The 22,046-nt window shown below is 35.6% G+C and overlaps 1 protein-coding gene across 2 annotated transcripts in view; it reads right to left on the bottom strand.

Annotated features, from left to right (window-relative positions):
• Positions 1-22,046, bottom strand: part of ATP9B (ATPase phospholipid transporting 9B (putative)) — a 153,692-nt gene that overhangs the window by 50,997 nt on the left and 80,649 nt on the right. For both annotated transcript variants that reach the window (XM_041464291.1, XM_041464292.1), the window contains exon 11: positions 17,351-17,427. In XM_041464291.1, coding sequence (XP_041320225.1) covers positions 17,351-17,427 — 77 coding nt within the window. The remainder of the gene's footprint in view (positions 1-17,350; positions 17,428-22,046) is intronic.

The raw sequence follows: 22,046 nt of genomic DNA, 5'->3' as shown, positions 1-22,046 counted from the left end.
CAATAAAGTAATGGCTTATACCATCAATTGTCTACTTGCGTGGTAAAAAAGCTGACAAGTTTTTAAAATACTTCATATTTGAATGAGGGAATGATTCAAAGTCTACACTTTACATTTTGGGTCACAAGGTATAATTCATTATCTTATGAGAAAAATCTTAATTTAATTAAAAAGCTGAAAACAACAAGAACTTTTCTGGTTACTGAAATGCAATCTGAACAACAATATTGCCATAGATGCTTAACTTTCAGGGAAGGTTATCTTCTGAAGCTATTATTGTAGCAATAGAACAATTCTTTTAGCACTATAAAATGTATATTACTTTGAAAATGAGAACTTTTAAAATGCTAGAATACTGAAATGCAAAATTTGATAATTAAATGTTATAAAATGGCAAAGTTTTCTCAACATAGTGTAGTGCAGCCATTTTTTATTCAATTACAGTTTCAAGTGCATTTAGAAATAATTGCTCACGAATAGCCTTTAAATGCCCTACTTTAATACTACTGAAGTATTATGGCACAGTCTTAGGACAGACTTCCCCCTGCAACCAAATTCCTCCACAAAGGTAATTATATTTCAGTAATCAGCCTGGTTCTGCACTGTCAAACACTACATTGACTACAATGAAATTTCATGGTATGCATGTTTGAGAGGGACTTGGATTTTAATTTGCACTGCAAACATAAACATTTCTTTCTTTTCTTAATACATGCTCTGAAATTAATTTATCAAGCCTTGAATACTAGTATATTATATATGTTTCCATTAATTGTAGCCTACACTTAGTTGTAAATGGTATGTAACAGTAAATATTTAAAAATACTAAAATTCAAATAATACATCTTTCAGCTGCAGGGTGACAAAAACAAGGTTTGCCTAAGAAAAATGATTAGTAGCATTCTGTCATTTATAAAAAATTATATATATATTCTACTGTACAGTCAGCGGCATTTATCCAAACCCCCATGACTTTCTTCAGTAATCTGTTAAACCCTCCCCATAGTCCCTGGAAATAACAGATTACTAATCTGCGTTTAAAGGCTAAATAAAGCGACACATCCTTATCTACCTACCTTAATCTTTGACACTAAAACCACAAAGAGCAACTTTGGAATCTGTAAATTTTTCTACTTTCTTAAGTCTCCTATGATTCAAAGTCTTGGCTGCTCAGCAATCCAGGTAACCACATTAAGATAAATATAACTATGAATCAAAACAAGTAAATTCAGGTTTAGGAAGCATCTTGCCTTAATTCCCTCTACTCATGCAATAGTCTGCATAAATATGTTTCTCTACAAACCTGACCGGATTAATGTCAAACCTACCAAATCTTGCATACAGTATGGTACACTGTTTAATCAATATCTTTTTCATTCTTTTAATGAGTAGATTCAAAGGTGGGAAAAGCAAAGAAAACACAAAAATATATAAAGCGACCATTTAGTAAAAAAAGTCACCTATCCCTATTTTTTGTGATATCAATTTTCAAACATAGTCTCATCACTGGTTTAGCTGCAAGAGCAACAATGAAATCTTGAAAATATTTTGTGAAGCACTAAAAACATTTTACAGGTTTTAAAATTGAGCAGTTTAAAATTAATTTTAGAATTGAGCAATAATGCAGGGGGAGGACTGATCTACTTAAGTTCATAAAACTGAAATAAATTTTACTTATTTAGTCCACTCCATTTGACTTATGCAGAAGTAATTACCAGAAAATAGTTCATTTGATTCCAGTAACATTTTCTGTCTTACCTTTGGCAAAAAAAATATTCATCCTTCATGCAACCGAACCTTTGAGTAAACTGAAATATTTGGTATCATGTTAATACTGCAGTTTTATGGAACTGAATTATGTCATTTGTACACTGATTGCAACAAATAATTTTAGATATTTAGTGTTAATTGTATCCCCAAAGAAACAAATTACTTCTCTTTATTCTTACATAAATCAGTCCGCCTCCAATGCATAGGCATTGAAAACAGCAGAAATTTTACAACTCAAGAAGCAATATAGTTCATTGTCCAATGAAACAGAAGCTCAAGTACTTTTCTGTAGTGTTTTGATGCATATTCAATACCAGAGGTTTAACTGCTCTTAAAAGCACAATACTATTATTATTATTGTTTTGAAATTACCCTTCTGACTTGCCTGGCTTTACTTTAACACACTATTCATAAATTAATATTTATGTGTTTTGAAATAAATGAATCACTTTGGAAGCAGAATTCCCCTTTTTAAAATAGAAATATCTATAATTCTAAAAGAAAAAAAAAAAAAAAAAGAAAAAGAGGACTCACACCATTCTTTCTCTCTCTGCCTCATTTATTAATCCATTTTATATTGTTGCCTTTACCAGACTCAACATCATCTGAGTCTGGATACTCAAACTGAAGCTTGAGAGTCCTCTCCAGGATTTTAGAGATGCTTAGCTCTCTCTAGTTGTCTACTGCAATAAAAACTGTAAGTGAGCTATTTCCACAACTGCACTTCGGTAGGGCTCAGTTGTTTGAAGAAAGGCACTCGTTTTGTCGAATGCTAGTCACAGATTTCATAACCTTCCTAAATGTGTCTTCTTTTTTAATTGTATCCTGGTTTACCTGAATACCAACAATTTACTCTTTTTGTAGTAAAACACACTGTTTCAAATGATCCCAATGAGAGAAACTGAACACGACTCGTTCTTAATATCCTTCTGACCATAAATCTGGCTTTCATTAACACTTTTGCGGTTTGGAAAACTACAGCACTGTCTCTAAATACTCTTCAATCCGACGTTTGTTCTTAGAACGAGTCTTTACGCAGAGCAATGAAGCCAAGCCGCGGATATTTGGCTTTTGCTCCCTTTGCCCGAAGGCGGCAGGGGAGGCTGGGGCGGGCAGCGCTGCCACGCGCGCTTTGGTCAGCAGAGGGCGCCCGCGCCCGCCTGTGCCGCAGGAGCCTCGGCCGGCGGGGAACGCTCGGAGTTAATGAGCGCCTCTGACACTCCCGATCGTGCACTCGCACTGCGCGGGCTCCTCCGCGGCGAAACGCTACACTCCACACACCTTTATACAGCCACAGTCTGGCACCTTAAGGCAGCAGCAGTCAGATGCTGTGCGACCATATGTTCTCCGACTTCGCTATGTATTTGTCACGAACGCGAATGATTAAACCGTATACAGAGCACGTTAAGAAATCGAAAAGGTTAACAGCCCCTGGAATTCCGGTATCCATACAGGGACTGTGCTATATTACAGGCTCTCCTCCTACTAAAAGCTACCAGTTGAAAACATTTCCTTGAGACCACCCATCCATTTAGAATAATTGCTTCAGTAATCTAAGATAACTAGTCATACTGGAAATTTCAACGAAAAGCATTCACATAGTGAAACTCTAATTCGTCAAGGTTTTTTTTCAATTAAAAAAAATCTGGGTACACAGCACAGAAGACATTTAGAGTTTCTAAGCACTCGCAATCCTCCTTATATCTGACCAATATTGCTAAGACATGGAATTCTCGGGGGTGGGGGAAGACCAGGATTTAAAAGTGCTTGATTTTACACTGGAACTTTATAATCAGATTTATATTTCATATGTACCTTTCACATTATGCTTGTTATACCTTCTTTAAGCTCAGCCATCATCAGCTTCAACTCAAGACTTTTCTAGGACGCTGTCATGTAATCAGGTCTTTCAAGGGTCAGAATACAGAATAAACAGCTTTACGCATTACACACTATTGTTTAAACACACTCAATGGAGATGGCATTTTTTCAAATCTGAACAGGTTAAAAAACATTATTTACTCTCTCACAGATTAAGACAATTAGCTGCACCAAAATAACTGCAAAATTAGCACAGAGAAAACTGGTTCCAAAACTTTTATTATGTAAAATTTGCATATAAATAAATAAATACATAAATGAAAAAATTTGACATATATGTAAAAAAAAATAGCTCAGTAATGGGTACTACTTCCTTCAAGAAAAAAGAATTACAAAAGGGACCTACCAAATTGACAACAACAGCTAGCTCTTTCATTTGCATAAATGTTGGGAATAGTAATCTATCACTAGAATCTACACTTCAGACCATGTGGCTGACTGGTCTAAATAACTTTTTCAAATAGAAAACTGCACAAATGTAGTATTTTCATAGTAGGGATTGAATTTGTGGGTTTTACATATGACAGAGTAAGTTTAATCATATTTCATAAATGGTATGAGAACCTTACAGCTTTCTCAAAGACATCTTTGAAACTGAATACTGGAAAATGTATACCTATAGAAATCCAACATTTCTGTACTCCACATTTGAAAGAAGGTGTTAGTAACTCATCTCCTCATAGATTATCTAGATTAAGCTATTAGCAGAGATTATTACATTTTATAATGAGTTTAATCTCACACAGGGCTGGGGTAAGAGAGGTCAGAGCTAAGGTTATCAAAACACATGTCAATTTTTCCATTAAGAATATAATTAAATAAATGAAACCAAGGACCCAGAAAGTCTAAACTTACTTTAAAATTTCACAATTTCATTTTATCTCAAACTGAAAGTAAGCTTAAAAACAGTAGAAAGGATATGCTTTCCTTCCATCTTATTAGAGGTTAAATTCAGAGGTGCATTTTTAAAATTTCTTTCTAGATAAATTACATACATTTTATTTTATTACACCTTGTTATTTTAAAAGTTAATGAAAGTTGGAAAAAAACTTCAATGAGAAACACTGATATATTAAGTTGGTGCTTATGCCACAAATGAGATGGAAATCAGAGCTGCAACCTTTCTTCATGGAAATGTAAATAAGGTAATACAGTAGATAGAACACATAGATTATTAAAGTGACTGAGGAAACTTTCCAAAGATGGATTAGCCAAAAAATGCAAAAGAATGAATAAAAGTTCTTGAATCAAGAATTACAATTGGCAGTATGCACTGATTCATTAATTGGTGGAGCATTTCTACAACCTCCCTCCTCCTCTGCTGTGTATACTCCATGTCCATCATTAAACCTGGCTCAGCACAGGTCCAGATACAAACACAACCATCCAGGTCTTCTTGCACAGGAAATCTGGTTAAAAAAAAATGAACGGCCACACAACACAAAGCATCTCAAAGTTTGTTTTGAAGCATTTAAATCTGAATCCTATTCATAAGGAATATGAATGTATATTTACATATAATAATATTCAAGAATAAATGGAAAAATATGTGAGAAAGGAACTGAGGAAGAGCATTTTGACTGCATCAAACTTTTGTCTCTGCCCCTAGGTATTCCCAAGTATAAAATCCTGTTAGCCTGCAAACTGAGAGGAAATTATTCAAAAAGCCTGAGATACATATTGAAAGAAAAACTTGTTTTTATTTTTACTTCAAAATTAAACAGGACCTTGAAAGCTGCTCCATACAGTGGGAAATCAGCAGTAGTCTCCTAAAAGATTAATTACATGTCAAAATATATGGAAAAATGCCCAAGAAAGGGGAGTGACCCTTCTTCAAGTCTGAGTAGAAATACCCAAAATAAATCCAGAGCAAATATCTACAGCCATTTAAGGCACATAAAAAACAATTTTCTCAGTGAAGATTTCTAGATAAGATTTGATGTGCAATTTCTTACTAGTATTATGTAAAAACATCAATTTTCAGATTCAAATGTGTAGAAGAAATTATGACCTGAGCTCTAAAATTTCTAGCTCAATTTTAATGCACTGATGTGTTTACAAATAAAACTGTCCATCTGAAACAAATATCAAACTTTTTAGATGAGAAATATCAACAAAAAGGTTTTTAAGATGGTTCTTAATTTTTTTTTTTCTTTATACAGTTACATGTTGTTATTCATAATCTATATAATGTCTGTGTTACTAGTGCCTTCTTCTGTCCTAAAATAAACACAAAATATGTTTCAACACAATTAACAGAACATGTTGCTTTGAAATTATTCTTGGGATCATACAAACAAATAAGGTTCTGGAATAATATTTTCCAAAATGTTGTCCATAGAGATCAGAAGTATTTAATTGTCTTTCTTGTCAGATACACAAAAGAGATGTAAATATGTACAAATGCATATACATAACACATATTTTAATTTTTTACTTAATTCCAAATCTGTTTTTACCCACAGAGAGATTAATATTTCAAAAAATTCTGCTTTCCTAAGGTTTAAGAGCTGAATTTCATTATCAGAATTCAGCAATCAAGTGGTGCTTTTGCGCATGTGTGCAGGATGGTGGTTTTATTAAAGAAAGCCTCATCTGAACAACAAAAATTAACTTTATGATATCACTACGTTTTTGAGGTTTTTTACATCATTAAATTTATCTGCTGAAATAGCTTTATTTCTCTTAAGTAAGCAACAACAACAACAAAATCTTACCATAAAAGTCAACTCCTTCTTTTTGTGTTTATATTCTTAAAAACATTTTATGAACCACTTCATACTTAATGGTTTGCAAGCAATCCCAACAGTTGGGAATTGTGTGAAAAGTTGCACAGACTGACAGATGAAGTGAAAAGGTCTGTATTAATTTTCCAAAGAAAGAAATGCACTGAGTGGTATTTCACTATGATTATACTCCAAAGTACCAATTAGAACGCATATCAGAAACTAGAGCAAGTTGACACTCTGCAATAAAGCAAATAATTTCCAGTTGGAGGGGCAGAAAATGTTAATATGCGATGTTCAAGACTACAAGAATCTTTGTAAAAGGAAGTAGCTAATAAGGTTTAATGATGCATGTCAGGAAGCCACAGTATGTAGGGAAACACAGCTGGCTTCATTTTGTAAACTATTTGATATACACATCTTTCTAGTTCACGATTATCAGCTGTGCAAGTGCCACAGGGGACAGTTTAGCCTTCAGATCAGGATATTGTTCTTGTTCTCTAAATTACAAGTAAAATACATTAATATAATATGGTGCTGTAGGCTAGTGCCCTGACTAAAGCTTATCAGCTTACAAAAAAGATTAAAGAACTCTTCTGTAAGATTCAGTTTGAACAATCTCAGCAGAATAAACAGGCTGAAGAATACCGAAATAATATATTTATAATACAAATCTACACGCTTTTTTGAATGTCAGATTAAACCCTAAAAGTTACTAAAATAAACATGAAATGTCATTTATATTAATTTATATCATTTCATGAGGCATGTACTTCTTTTATTATTAAATTAATATTAATAAAGAAATCATGGGTATTATGGATAGATTGCAGCTATACAAAGCAGTATGCCTCCTGCTTTACTGCACTCCAAGTTGCTCAGTGACTGCAATATGCAGGTGACAGCAATTAGCAGCAGATGACAGAAGCACTTTGAATTTGTACCAGATGGTAGCTAAGGGTCATTGGAAGCTAGCAGACCTTCCACAAGGAAACTGTTGTGCAGTACAACTATAAAACACTTCAGTACTTAGAAATAAATTATTCACGTTCTCAAAGGAAATTGGAAGGTCAAAATAGAATATAAAATATTATGCAAGGCATTGAAAACACTCACCTAGTGTTTACAGAATTAAATACATTTAAAAATAAAACAGTGCATACAGAGCATGTCTTAACCTCACAATGGGGAGAGCCATTACAAAACTAGTAGGAACATCAGCTAATGTATCTGCTAAACAATTCAAATTGGTGTCCCAAAGGAGGGGATACATAAACACACTTTTTCTTAAACAGTAAGATACTGACTGATTACATGCTCCAGTGCAAGAGGAAAAAAAGGCCAGGGGAAGATTCATATGTGGAATACAACACTTTAATGGATGCCCCTCCACACTTCTGCTGTGCCCTCAAAAGTACTGTTTCACAGCTCAAACACAATTAGGTGTATCTCATTTGCAAAAATTAATTCCCACAATCTCCAAATTTATAAATACACACAAATTTGCTTCAATTTTTTTAGCTGCAAATCGAGAATGAGATCCCCTTAGATGGAGCACAGCACTGCACTAGGTACTGTATGAACTACCTCAACAAGCCAAGGAAGGACAAATTGATTTGAGTGCAAAGGAGAAAGTAATGATAGAGTAATAGGTGAAACAAATACCCAAAAATGAGAATAAGAGCTGGACATACAGCCAGAGAACCTTTGGGAATTTCAAAAATATGTAAAGTCAATGAAATGGCTACTCAGCTGCTCATGGGTAATCTCTTCCTGTGCATAAAACTGTTAAAAAATCAACCATGCATTCACAAGTTGGAGCCAACAACTCGATAGCAGAGCAAATGAAAGATACATGAGTTGTGACGAAAGTAGCTTTAAAAGGAAGGTGACAGGGCTGGATAGGCTAAGGAGGAAGGAACCCATGGAAAGATGCAGGTAAGAGCTGAAGAGGTGAACCAGGATCATTATCTTTTATCATCACAAAATGAGAGCACACTAACCAAGACAGCATTTTTCAAGGTAAACAAATTGTGAGAGATTATTATTTGATAATTTCATCTGATCAAAGACATAAACTTTCTTTTTCACAAATGTACTACCATGTCAGAGGAAAAACAAATGTGTAAGAAGTGCAAAGAGATGAAAGAAAGAAAGAAAGGGGTAAGTGGAACTAGTGAAAGTATTAGACAGACCAGAGTAACAGGGTGGAGAAGCAGAAAAGTCAAAGAGTAAAGTAGTCAGAAGAAAGATATATTGAATACAAAGCAGAGGACTGGTGCTGGCTGAATCTCTTCCAGAGACCATACATATAGTAGGGAATCACAATAAACTGAATCAAAAAGTCTTTCAACAGTTCTTTCAAAAAACCCGAAATAAACAACTGTCCAACCACTGTCAAACTTAGAATAGAAAAAGAGCTCTATGTGATAGGCTTAACAAAAAAACAACCAAAAAAAACCTATCCCTCAAACCCAGCAGGCATCAGTAAGAATCTTATTTTCTTTCTTGAGCTGAGTCACAAGTCATCTGTCTTTGCTTTTATAAAAGAAAACATTTGAGTGGATTCCTTGGAGACTATGAGATTAAGGGAAGATTCCACAATGTCTCAAAATCATAAAAGAGATGAAATTGAATGCTGTTTTGTATAAACAGTATTTTGGGATACATTCCAAAAGATATGATGGGAAGGAAATGAGTTTTAAGAATATGAAGAGCAATCCACTCTTTACAAACTAGTCTACAATCTAAACCACATTATTTTCATCTGGTACAAGCTGGAATGCTGATTTTAATGCTCAATGTATCCATAGGCTTGCTCTCTGAACTGAGGTAAAAAAAGAAGGGCAAAGACTGTATTTGTTAAGATTATGACAAGCTTGTTACTTCAAGCGTCAAACACAACTCAGTAAATTATCTTAGTTATGATCACTATGTTCAGCCTACACCAAAACAAATACTATGTTCTGATATGGAGAGAACTTTCCCTCTAGATATCCATCACTGCAGACTAAGGTTTCAGGTCACGTGAATCATGATGGTTTCTGAGCCTCCAGTAATTAGAGAAATACATGAGATTTCAGTTGCATGAATTATTGAGTCACATAAAAACCTCAAAAGATGTTTTTTTTATACTTGCTCTACAGAAAGAGAAGGCTATCCAATAATAACAGTAAACAATAATTAATGTTTGTAAGCATCCAAATAGAAGTTTTGAAAATTGGATGAGTACCTATTCTAAGAATGCTCTGCAGGTCTTAAACATCCTAGTTTCTGACATTTGGGACATCCCTCTTTCCTAATACTTGTAAAAAATAATAATCAATATACTTTCAACTTACCCATCACTAAAACTAATATCTCTGTTCTTTCTTACAGAGTTCCTTTCCATATTGAAAAAATTAAGCTTATTCAGAAAAATATGAAAACAATTGCAGCAATAATGAAAATTATGCAAACAACATTATATAGGCTTTTCCTAATAACAGCTAGAGTTCATAAGGACCTTAGGCACACCTGACTTTCTACACAGTTGCAGCATCAAGTTTTTGGAACTACACATCAAAAAAACACATGGATCTTAACTAAGGAAAAAATAATTCAAAAAATAAGGTTTCAGATTTCCAATAAAATACACACAATAAAGAAAAAAAAAAAAAAACAAACCAAAAAAAAGTGCTGACTGTGGTACATTGTTCTTATTAACAAACACCAAGTGCACAGAACACTACCTTAATGTACAAGGAAAATGCACAGCAGCCTCCTTCCACAACATCAGTATTTTAGTTGCCACCACTTTGGCTTGCTCAAGGCCAGCAAGGCCTTGCAGGTAGAGCCTTTCGAAAATAGTGCAGTTCTAAGGCACGGGATGAGGTTCCAAGTACTCTCTGAGAGGCTGTGCCCTTTGCCCCTACCCTCTCATCTCCCAGCAGCTGCATTTTGCCAAGGGAATGATTAAATTCTGAATGGCAACAAAGCCACAAGGAGCAATGTAAAGGTAAAAGCAAACTCCCTCAGCTGATTAGCAGCAGTGGAGGCAGCAGCTGAGAGGAAATAGCCATCAGGGTCTGCCTCTTTGAGAGCTTACTGGGATCCACACAAGCCAAATGTGCAGAAAATCTCCCTTTTGCACTGTTTCCTGTAGAATGACAACATTTCAAATTATTTCTTTATTTTACCATAAATCATTAATTTTAGCTTAGATTGCCCCAGGTAAAATACATGTAATTTCTGGTGAATAAGCTGAATAGCATGCTGTTGCTATTCCATAACTTGATCCATTTTAAGAATTGTTCTGACTATTTTGTGAGGTTAATCTATTTTAATAGATTAATAGAATACTTCAGAAATTATATACTCCTCCACTGATCCTTCCTTAAACACCAGTGTGAAATGACATTGAACTACTGAGACAAATTCTAACCTACATATGTTCTAAAAATACTAAGATAAGAAAATCCAAGCAACTTTTTTATGAGAGTCTCCAAAAAGGGAAGAGAGAGATTACAGAACATCAAGTAACATTCTTTATGAGAATCACCAGAATTTAGGACTCCAAGTTAGACATGGTTTGTGGCTTGCCATCAACATTTTGGCACATATCAATTTTCATCGTTCTACAGCTTTGCAATAGGGAATAAATTTAACACTGTAGGAATTTTATGGCTGTGAATAAATTATATGGTTTTGCAAAATCAGTGGGAGGGTTTGGCATGAACTCTAAAATACACAGTAAACTCAGGAGTATACCTAGAGTACAGTGAGAATTCTCTCTCACTACTGAAGAGCCATCCCCAGAGCTTGTTCTGTATACTGTTGTATAGCAATAATTTTGTTTAGAACTAAACTCTATATTGTTGCCTTTGCCTTGCAATAGGATTGTAAACAGAAAGTGGCACTAACTGAAAAAGTGTTTCAACATCCATGTCCCAAGCAGCAGCACCATAATACAGCACAGCCAACCTCTTCAGCCTGGTCCTTGAGCAGCATTCAGGCTGAGTGCCTCGGGCACCACACAGCAATATAGTGCACCACACAACTTACATGCAGCCAGAAAAGACCTAGCACATGCCTTGGTATATCAATTGCATGATATGTTTAATTGTCGGTTTCAGAACAAATAAGAAGTTAGGGCATAGGTTATTCTGTAACTTTAACTTGTGAAATGATAGCAGGCCACATCACGGAACAACTTTAGCTTGGGGATATAACAGCGAAGTAGATAAGCAAGTGATGATCTAATTTTTTTAAGATGCCAAAGAAGATACATGAGGCTACAGGCACCACGTACACACAAACCCATACACATCACACGCACACATATCCAAAATTAGTGGATTTTGAAACCTAAGAGTACTGTAAAACATTCAACTAGGTTGGATGAGAAATGAAGCTGAATAGCTTAAACTGACCACTCTCATTTCCCGTTTCTTTTGTGGCTCTTCTGCTTTCCCCCCCACAACGTCTCCTTTATCTCTTGTGCCTCCGTTTCCCATTTGTAGTACTACCATTTTAGATCTTTTGAGGAGAACAATGTAAAGAAGAAGATTATAAAAATATATACATTACTACTTGAAAAGCATTGCTAATGGGGATAAAAAGTGCCCCACCAAGTCTCTGAAAAGAAGCAGCATGCTGTAAATAAAATACATGAGTGTACAAAACACCCCAACACAACAGACTGCATTAAGTGATTTTTGTCTGCATATACACTCAAGGAAGTCAGTCAAGGCTTCCAGTCTTATTTTCTTATTGTCTTAAAGTCATGGTATAAATCTAGCATTCTTCCAGTTTTCTATATATCAAAGAAAATTGAAAACCTCAGCTCTTTTATATGGAATTATGCTTTTTCCATACTAGTCATCTAAGGATTGAAATCCCCACTCTGACACTCTTGCTATTTCAGTTAATGATGTTAAAGATAATTATAGTAGGTAGATGTTCCCTCTGTCTCAGGGTAAAGGACACACAAATTTTGTCTTCTGTTTGCCAAAACACTGCTGACTGATTCCAAGCATCAACATTCCTACATTCTAATTTTGGAACAACAAAGGTGCCTCCTCTGCCATTTAGCCCTTTCTTTCCAAACTTTTAAAGAAAAGTACATTTTGTCTTCCTCCTTACCCAACACTGTTCCATTCCTCTTGCTGAGAGACACTAGGCTTTTCAAGGTGCTACTCTCCTTCCTTTTTTCAGAGATGACAGCACATGGAGAGAAAAGCATCAACAACCCTACATGATACGTATTTCCCTGTGGCCTGATCCCACAAATTCTCCTGTACACCAAGAAAGGGATTCTCATGCTTCATGGGAAACTGGTAGTTAAGCACTTTCTTGGACAGAAGCTCTGTGTCAGGGGACAAGCTAAGCATGTCACCAACATACAACCTGTAGGTGACAGATCTCTCAGTTTTATCCAATACAAAGAGAAGTTTAAGAGGATTAACTACAGCAGACTATACTCCAATAAAAAGTGCTGCATAAACATTTTTCTTATAAATCCTTAACATTTGCCATGAAGAACCATGTAACAGTTTTCACTGTTCTACTCTAACCCTGACCCTTCAGATGCACAGCCAAAGGCATTCTTCTCAAACAGACTATGAGCATGAAATTATCAACTTAGTAAAAAAATATGCAAGTGAAATTACTGGGCTCTTGCACAACTTGCACAACAACATAGGAGCAGGATAAAGTCAATGCCCTTATGAAGCCCTGAACAGAAATGCAAATTGGACTTAGAAATGTCAGCCTTTTGGGTAGAAGAGACAAGAATGGCTTACTAATGCCACTAACAAGATGTTGAACAACCTAATTGATTGTCATTCAAAAAAATGTGCCAAGGCAGAAGAAGTATATATTTTGAATATTGAAATACCTATGCTGAACGGGGAATTGGTGAAGTGGCATCAGTTTCTGGCACCACATGAATCTGCTCCAGCCACTCCATTTCACTCCAAATAATGAATTGGAGGGAGTGGTATCCTTTTTTTAGCAAATATTTTTCAAAAATCATCCTCATAAAAAAGTGGAGAAAGAACACAGATAAAAGCCTTTTAAACACAGAGAAATAAATCTGGTCACAAAACACCAGAAAGAAATTTTTTGGGAGGAGAGAAAGAATGAGAGACAGAGAGAGAGAGAGAGCGCGAGAGAGCAGCAAAGTGATTTTGCCTCAGTTTACCAGAACAGCAAGGCCGTTTTCAAATAACCAAGGGCAACATATACAGACACACACACAAAAAAAAAAAAAAAAAAAAAAACAAACCCAACCACCCTTTTGAGATGTTCATATGTTAAAAAACCAAATCAAAACAGCAAACAAGCAACAAAAGCAGGAACCACAAGAGTAGTTAGCTTTCAGGCTAGTTAAGAATTAGGGTAAAAACAGTATTACTATTTTGATGAACACTAAATAGTTACTATGAAGTTTTACTTCTGATGTTAAAATGTAACAGCAGATGTAGAATTCCATAAAATAAGGGGAGAGAAAAAGTGTTTTGAATGCTGCTTGTAAGGATTAGCAACATTAAAACTATTTTTATACTAATCTGAAGCACACTAGACAGATTACATGCTGTAGCTCCTTTAGAGAGGCTACTGATTTCTCAGCAGTTCCATTTAAGATAATTTCTACTAATTTTGATGCATTACTGTGCATGTTCTGTGTGTATACATATTGCAAAGTCCAAGAAATTTTAATGTTTCAATCTTAGTACACAAAATACATTATCTTGAATTTATTTCCATGTCCTGCCAAGGATACTGTGGTTTTTTAACTTCACCCCCAAAATCTGTTTCCGTTGATGGAAAAAAAGTCACATTTACAGAAAGGTTGCACCAACAGTCTTGCTTTCTATGAAGACTAAAGCTGCAAAAGCAACTCTGAATTTAGATAACAAAAAACTGTTCTGCACTTTAAAGAAGAATGAGAACACCACAAAATGCCAGACAAAATAAATAAATAACCTTAGTTTGTTAATTTCCCTCTTGGTTAATTAACACCTATAAATGACCTTTAGCATTGACAAGTCCAACTTCATCCAGAAAGCCAAGGTTTAAGAATATCTATCCAAACAGGATTGATTACTGATTACAGCATTGTGAGGAGCACAATTCAATCTGATTTTTTTTTTCCTTTAAAGACTGGAACTGCATTCCTGAGCAAGCTGATGTGATTGCCAATGAGGTAAAATGCAGAGAGTCATTACACTATAATGTTGATGTTACCACTTCCACATTTATCTGAAGCACAGAACATATATCATTTTAGACTGAAATTAAACCTTGCCAGAAATAATTTTTCTTTATATTGTTGGAATTAAAAGCATATTGAATTGATCCATTAAGAAAATTCTACACTCTCTATCTTTGTGTTTTTCAGACTGTGTTTGCATCCTTAGGCAATGAAACAATTTTACAATTGTAATAAAACAAGTAAGCGTTGACTTTAAGTTAAGAAAATTGTTGCTTGAATGACTAAATACTTCAGCAAACACAATAAATCCTTCTAAGTTTAACATACAGATAAATCCCATGCTTGAACAGGTACATAAATTTCATAATTTTTCTTATGTAAGTTTTCCTAAACTTATTTCAGTTTTAGTCTTTTGCTGAGTGTTTACAGAGCAGGTCTGCATCTTTAAATTTTAATATTGGTTCATTCAAAAAGCATCTAGTGTTAAGAAGGCATATTAAAAATCTACCACTAGAAAAAACAAATTTATAATATGAAGTACAGCAACAATGTTATTCTCCAGCAAAAAATACAACTGTAGCACTTATCTGTATTTCAATGAAGAGAGTAATGATAAAAGAGTCAGGCCCATGAATTTCTTGTTTATTTCTGGACCTATGAGTTTCAGTTTGACAGTGTAATTTGGGAATCATAGATCTCAATGTTTGCTTTCTCCCAGAGAAAGAAGACACCAGCATCATTGAACTATGTTCCCAGTAAGAATGTATCAATATGTTGTACAGGAAAATCTCTAAAATGTTATTTTTATTTGTCTTCAAAGAGCAGCAGAGAGAAACAATGTGCCATTTAAAACTGTTTTCAAACAGTATTTCAAACAATTCTTTACTAAAGCAGAAAAGGCTGCAGACTTATTTCCTCTCAAGTTCACAGCAATAGCAAAACTGAACAATTTAATTTTAATTTTGTTTCAGCAAGTTGTATGCTGATTTATTTTTTAAATATTCAAATTTTTAATCTCTCAAATGTAATATATCTTCTACTTCCAAAGGCTACTTTAGACTCCCTTTGCCCCTCCTTTTGGGTCCTAATGCGACATACCCTAGCTAACATGTAACCATTATTTTCAAGCTTGAGAAAATAAGGGAAGATCCCCGAATACACAGAGGAGGAATGAACTGAGTACTGTTTGTCTACCTTCTGCATGTCTAGCTAGCACAAAAATATCACCTACAGACAGCAAGTGTCTCATCGTACAGAAGTATGCAAACCAATCTCATCCCATGGTAGAAGACAGAGACAGTAAGATGCAGACTGCAAATAAAGGTACAGCTAAAACTACATCTTAAAAATGATGACAACTGTTTTTTACAGTGCAGTACAGCATTTTATCACTTACTCAGCTGTGAGAGCTGTAAGTGTTCTCCTGTTTTCAGTTCCCAAATTCATCCTTACTGGCCATGTTACAGGTTGGTTACTTCTTTAATCATGGTTGCTCAGTTCACAGAGACAAAATCTCCATGCCAATACTATTGTTGAAATAGTCACATACAAAAAATTTAACATTTAGTAAAAGCCTAATACATCCCTAGAATCTGCTGAATTTAGGTAATGCATGTTACACTCATGCACATTTCCTTATCAGTTTACTACATTAAATAATTTCATTCTAAACATCTGTGCGAATTATTTATTAGTGAGAAGTTGTTCAGAATTCTTAAGAAAAAGATTCTGTTACTAAAGGGCTCATCTTTGTATCAGGTAGAAGAGAAAATAACCATACACCACAAACATTCTGGTTCCATTTTACTCTATTATTTTAAAATGCATGTTACAAAGATTAAAATAATAAAAGGCCATCTTAATCCTCATAATAGTACATATCACCTGTCTCTGTCAATGAGACATTTAAAAGCATCTCTTTATTAGAAACACAAATCAATACACTCAGGGGACTGCAATAACTGCTTCGAGCAATTTGTATTATCATTTCACTCTTGATGTTCCTACTCAGAGCAACTTATTATGAATGGCGTGAAAATGGCAACCTGTCACTGTTGATTTTTTTTCTAAACCTCTTGCAATAATTTTTTCCTTTCTTAATATAATTATCTTCTTACTAAACACAGGTCTAGGTTGTAAGGTACAGCCCACAGCTGAAGTTCTATTTCTTTAAAATTGCGAGTCCTCCCCAACTTACATTAGAAACATTACTGATTAAGTGAAGAGCTATTTGCTTTGTTTAGAACAGAAAGAATCTTGTACAGAGAGAAGTGCTGAAACCTCTGCTATCTTCTTGACAGAAAAATCTCTTGAAAATATTTTAATTGCTTGTAAAAATCCCTGAAAGAGTGTTCTGGGTACTGACTGGACATCAGTTATCTTGTTCTACCACCACTGGTAACCTTCATGAAACTTTAGTATTCTATTATAAACACTCCTTAAAACTACTGTCTACCTTTAGCCAAATACTGTACAGTAAAATAATCTGTGAGAAGTGAAAATTAATATTTAGCTGTGAGACAGAGTTCTAAAGGTCTGAAGATGAACACTGATACTTCAAAGACAAATGTCCCCACTACTACCTGTAACACTCCTAGCTAAAGGAAAAATAATTTTACGTTCAAAAGGAGACTGTGGCAGATTGTACCAACATTCAAGGCAGCAGCACACATGAAACACATCACAGTAAAAACTTTTAGATTTTTGGGTTTAGATACATCTCTTTTTAAGTTTTCTGAGAACAGAATCTGGCAATTGCAGAGTAAGACTAACTTACCTTATTTTTTGGATTGGATGTGTTCATTACGCTTCGTGTTTCCTTGCCTGTGTAAATAACTACACCAATTACAGTTCCTGAAAAACAAACAAAAACCCAGAGATGTAAATGAGAGAAAATGTTGCCAAATTAAAACGTGCACTAATTTAGTTCCTTAAATAAATCAATTGTATGAAAAAACCCCAACATTTCTGCACAACACTGTGAGTGCTGATTTTCAGAATGTAAAATAAAGAATTATTTTAACTTCTGCAATAAACATCCATAAAGATGATAACATGCTTTCCTTCTTTTTTATGGAAACAATACTTCCAATGGAACTGGTTAGAAATTTGTACTTGAACTTAAAATTTCCTCCAACTGTTTTCAGAAGTTAGGACGGCATAAATAACTGCACAGTGAATAAAAAATGAGTAAAGTGGTGCTGAACACATCACACAGAATTGCCTGCTACCTCTGCCATCTATAATGAAGTAAAATCTGGTTCAGCCAATTAATTACTTTGATATAATGTTATACAGAAATAGTATCTTCATTAGCTTATAAACATTTTAATTTTTAAATTAGTTTTAGTCAATTTTTACAGCATGGTGTAGGAAAACTTGGCTTCAGCATCACTAAATAAATTTTAATATTAAAAAAATTATTTTATTAATATGTCACATACCACTTTCTAGCATAAAAAACTCCCCTTATTTCTATTACTTCATAAAGTGACCTGAAATGGCTTTATGGCAGTACAACCAATAACGTGATTCTTTTGGTGGTCACTATGATATAAAGAAATAATAAACATAACTATCCAAAAACTCCCTCCTCAGAAAACTTTAGGAAAAGTAGAAGTATTGCATGTTTGACTGACATTAACCTAATTTGTATTTGGCAATTAAAACCACATATAACATCTGCTACCACTAGTCTTGTAGTGTAACAGGTTGTAAAAAATTGAAGAAACTCCCAAAGACAAAAAAGATGATAGTGGAAGAAGTTTGCATTAAAGATGTCTGCATTTACTCAAAAATAAAAATGTATCCCGGTTTAACCCCAGGCAACTAAGTTTTATATAGCTGTTCACTCAATTCCTCCCCAGAGCACCAATGACAGGATGGTGAGGAGAATAAGGAAAAAAAAATTAAAAAGAAAACAAAACCAACCAACCAATCCCCCCATCCAAAAAAATCTCACCACAACTCATGGATTCAGATAAGAGTGGTTTAATGATTGAAACAAAGTAAACATAAAAACAATACTAGTAATACTTGTGATAATATCAATAATTATAAATATTGTAATGAGGGAAAAAAAGGCCAAAAAACAAAAACCAAAACCAACCAAACGAACACCACCCCCCCAAAAGAAAACAAAGACCCAAGTGAAATAAGTGATGCATAGTATCATTGCTCACGCCCACTGATCAATGCCCAGGCCATCCCAAAATTCCTGCAATAGTCACTAATCCATAATTTCTGAACCCTTTCGTCTGTCTCCAACCAATGTCCACATATCCCTTTGGGGTACTTCATTTTTGGAGTGATCCTGAGCTGACCTCTGTCCAGTGGTCAGAAGGTATTGGACAATACGCTGTAGGGAATCTCCTCCTGCACACTCCAGCACCCCCTGCCTTCACAGGTATTTAGTTCAGTAGAAGTTGGGGAAGACTCTACCTCCCAGATTGCAAATTTCTACAAAGTTTCTCCTGGCTGCTGCAGCTCAGAAAAACAAACTGCCCTACTCGTCTCATATTTGGTTCCTCAAAAAGTTGGTTTCAAAGGTGAAAGTCAGATAAATTCCATTTTAATTACTGAACTTAGAGCAGAATTTTGGTTAGATCTGACTAAACTGCTGCTTTTAACAAGTCGTTGATCTTAGATTTTAAACTTTCTGGCATTAGCACAGTATCAGTGATAACTAAGTGTTCCTTAGATCTGAAGTACATTGGTGTAGGGAACTCTATCTGTAGTTTCATTATTGTCCCACTGTTGTGGTGTGATGTCATGATTTGCCTCAGTTCCCCTGGGTTCTCCCTGAAATCTCCTTCCCCAGGTGGTTTGTAATCACCCTTCCTTTCCCCACCCTTGAAACCTGCCGGGCACTGTCTATCAACCCAGAAATTCCAAGGAGAGCGTCGAGCAATTGGCAGGTTCAAAGGATGCTCTCCACCCCCTGGGGAGCCATTGGCCCACCCAGGTGTCCCTCTCACCTGAGACCCCCTCCCCCTGTACCTGGTTGGTGCTCCCTGGGTCCCCTCCCCTCCCCTCTGCCCAGGTAAAAGGACAAGGAGAACACACATTTGGGGTTGTGGTGGAAGAGTGCTGTTGGAGAGTTCATGGAAGTTGTTGGAAGATTCAGAGGCTGTGCCACTGAAATAAAAACTCTGGATTAAAAACTCTCCATCGGGACCCGCTCCTTTCTTCACCTTGGCTTAAAGGAACCTCCAGCTCAGGAAGGCCAGAGGAGTGACCCCCTCAAAGCAAGCTCCAGCCCGCAAGCACTGGAGCTTGGGGCATGCCTGGACTTGTCTCCACATGCTCAGCTGCAAGCACAGGTATGGAATAGCGCCTCTGGGGAGAAAACACCACAGGTGCCGCTATTCGGTCAGCAGCCGAGACCAGACAGACCAAGGCAGTCCCGTCTGTAATATTGGTACACTCCAATATCCCACAGTGGTTGCTCCAGGGACAGTTTTGATGTCCAAGAACATGAACTGAATCTAGCTGTACTATAGCTTATTAAAAGTAATGACTCATGTATTTTTATGGATGCGGCCTCTGCAAACTGGCTGTCCTACGCTGGGCAGTCACTGAGAGGTACGGATGGAGTGGTTAATGATGGGAGAGAAGTTAGGAGATAGCACTAGAACAAATGTGGGTCTAGAAAAAAAAAAAGGAAAAGCAGACTTGTGATAGCCAGGCATACTCTGAGTCCGATGTGTGATCATACCAATTTTGGTATCTCCCAAGCATGCATCTCCACTGTATGAACCATACAAAAACCAGGGTGTGCTCAAATTAATTAAAGTTGTAGGTAGGAGTTGGCAGAAAATACTGCTTTTGACAGCTGTGCATTTATATAAATTGTTCTGATTTTATCTAAAGTGACTTCACAAGACTGACATCTGCCAAAATGAGGATGCAATTTCATTAATACAAATCTTCTCTTAATAGGTATCCCAGCAGGTTTCTTAGAAAGCTGCATTATCTTGTTCAGCACTTGAACCACACTGATCATTACCACAAATGGAGAACAAAAAGCTAAAGTCCCTACTGTAGTGGACTTTTTAAAGCTTTTTAAAATTTAACTGCTAACTTTCCTCTCTCCCATTCTGAAATGAAGCCTACCGAAGCTTTCAATAAGCACAAACACCACAGTCATTGATGCCACAAGCACAAATGATCTGAAAGATAAGTAATTTAATTGAAGATAAACTAAGAGGTTTTCAGAATACTCAGTTGTTTAAGTTACTTGCTTATATTTAGAAGTGTTTCTCCAGGGACAGTAGTTTTGCAAGTTTTCACTAACCAAAATTCCTTTCCTTCAGGCACTGTTATTAATTCCACAGTGATAATACAGATATTAAGAATGACACAGACTCTGTGCCTTACTGTTACTTTTTAAAAACCTGCTAGAATACTGCCTGTAAGTGGAAAAGTCAGAATATTTTTTCCTATCTCACTTAATTAAGAATAACTAAAGGATGACTGCATGCTTTGGACTTGAGAAAAAGGCTTTTGATTTCCATCCCTGCCAGAGGCTTCCAGTGTGATCCAGGCACATTAATCTTTGTCCTTTTTAGGGTTAGGATAAGCATCATATAGGTGGTCACCAGATCTCTGTCAGAGCTTTACATCAAAGGGCAAAAAACCCTGCAGACTGGATATCAGTAGGAATCTCCATTTAGATATCTAAACTATAAATTTTGAAACTGGGTATATATTAGGTGTAGTAAAATGGATTCCTGCCCCTCCCATTTAGCTTATTTTTCTTCTTTAAAGAGACATACTCTATCCAGGGAAAGTAAATGCCTTCCAAATGTACAAATTTGAGTAATCTTACTCTCCTGAACATTATATTTCAATTAAAAAAATGGCATGGAATAGTTTATTCTCGTGTTGTTTGGAATTACACAATTTTACTGAATCAATTTTTTGGTTCCCAAAATTCAGGAAGAAAACAAAAAAGTCTTAAATTATAGCAAATACTTTTCTTGTCACTTCTACTGCTCTAGCAATAGGTGCTTTTTTTCTCTGTAGAATCCATTATTGTAGTATTCTGATATTCTCATGAGCTTTGGTAATCTGCATTCAAGATGCAGTTGATAAGATTTCTTGAAACCGTTATACACTTAAATTTACTGTTACTGATCTGTGAAATAATTGATTTGTGGTCTCTCTCTTCTAGAACTGTCATGGCATCAGCAACCAGAGCTCAAGTTTTCTGAGGTATTCCCCACATAATTCCCCAAACACTTTTCCCAGCCTAACCTTGACCCTCTGTACCACCTTGACAAATAGCAAGGGCATCTATCCTGGAGATAGTGGGCTATCCTACCTGATGCAATGTGGTTTTTGTAATATGTCAAAGAGTACTATCAGGAAATTCAGCATGTATTAAACCCTGGGAGGAGAGCCCCCTCACCCAAAAATTATCCTGTATGTCCTATACAAACCCATTTTTATAATTAAATAAGGCTTTGTAT

This window comes from Pyrgilauda ruficollis, unplaced genomic scaffold, assembly GCF_017590135.1.
Source record: "Pyrgilauda ruficollis isolate IOZ18807 unplaced genomic scaffold, ASM1759013v1 scaffold178, whole genome shotgun sequence".
NCBI lineage: Eukaryota > Metazoa > Chordata > Aves > Passeriformes > Passeridae > Pyrgilauda > Pyrgilauda ruficollis.
Note: the sequence above shows the minus strand (reverse complement) of the source record. Positions and strands in the feature narration are given on the sequence as shown.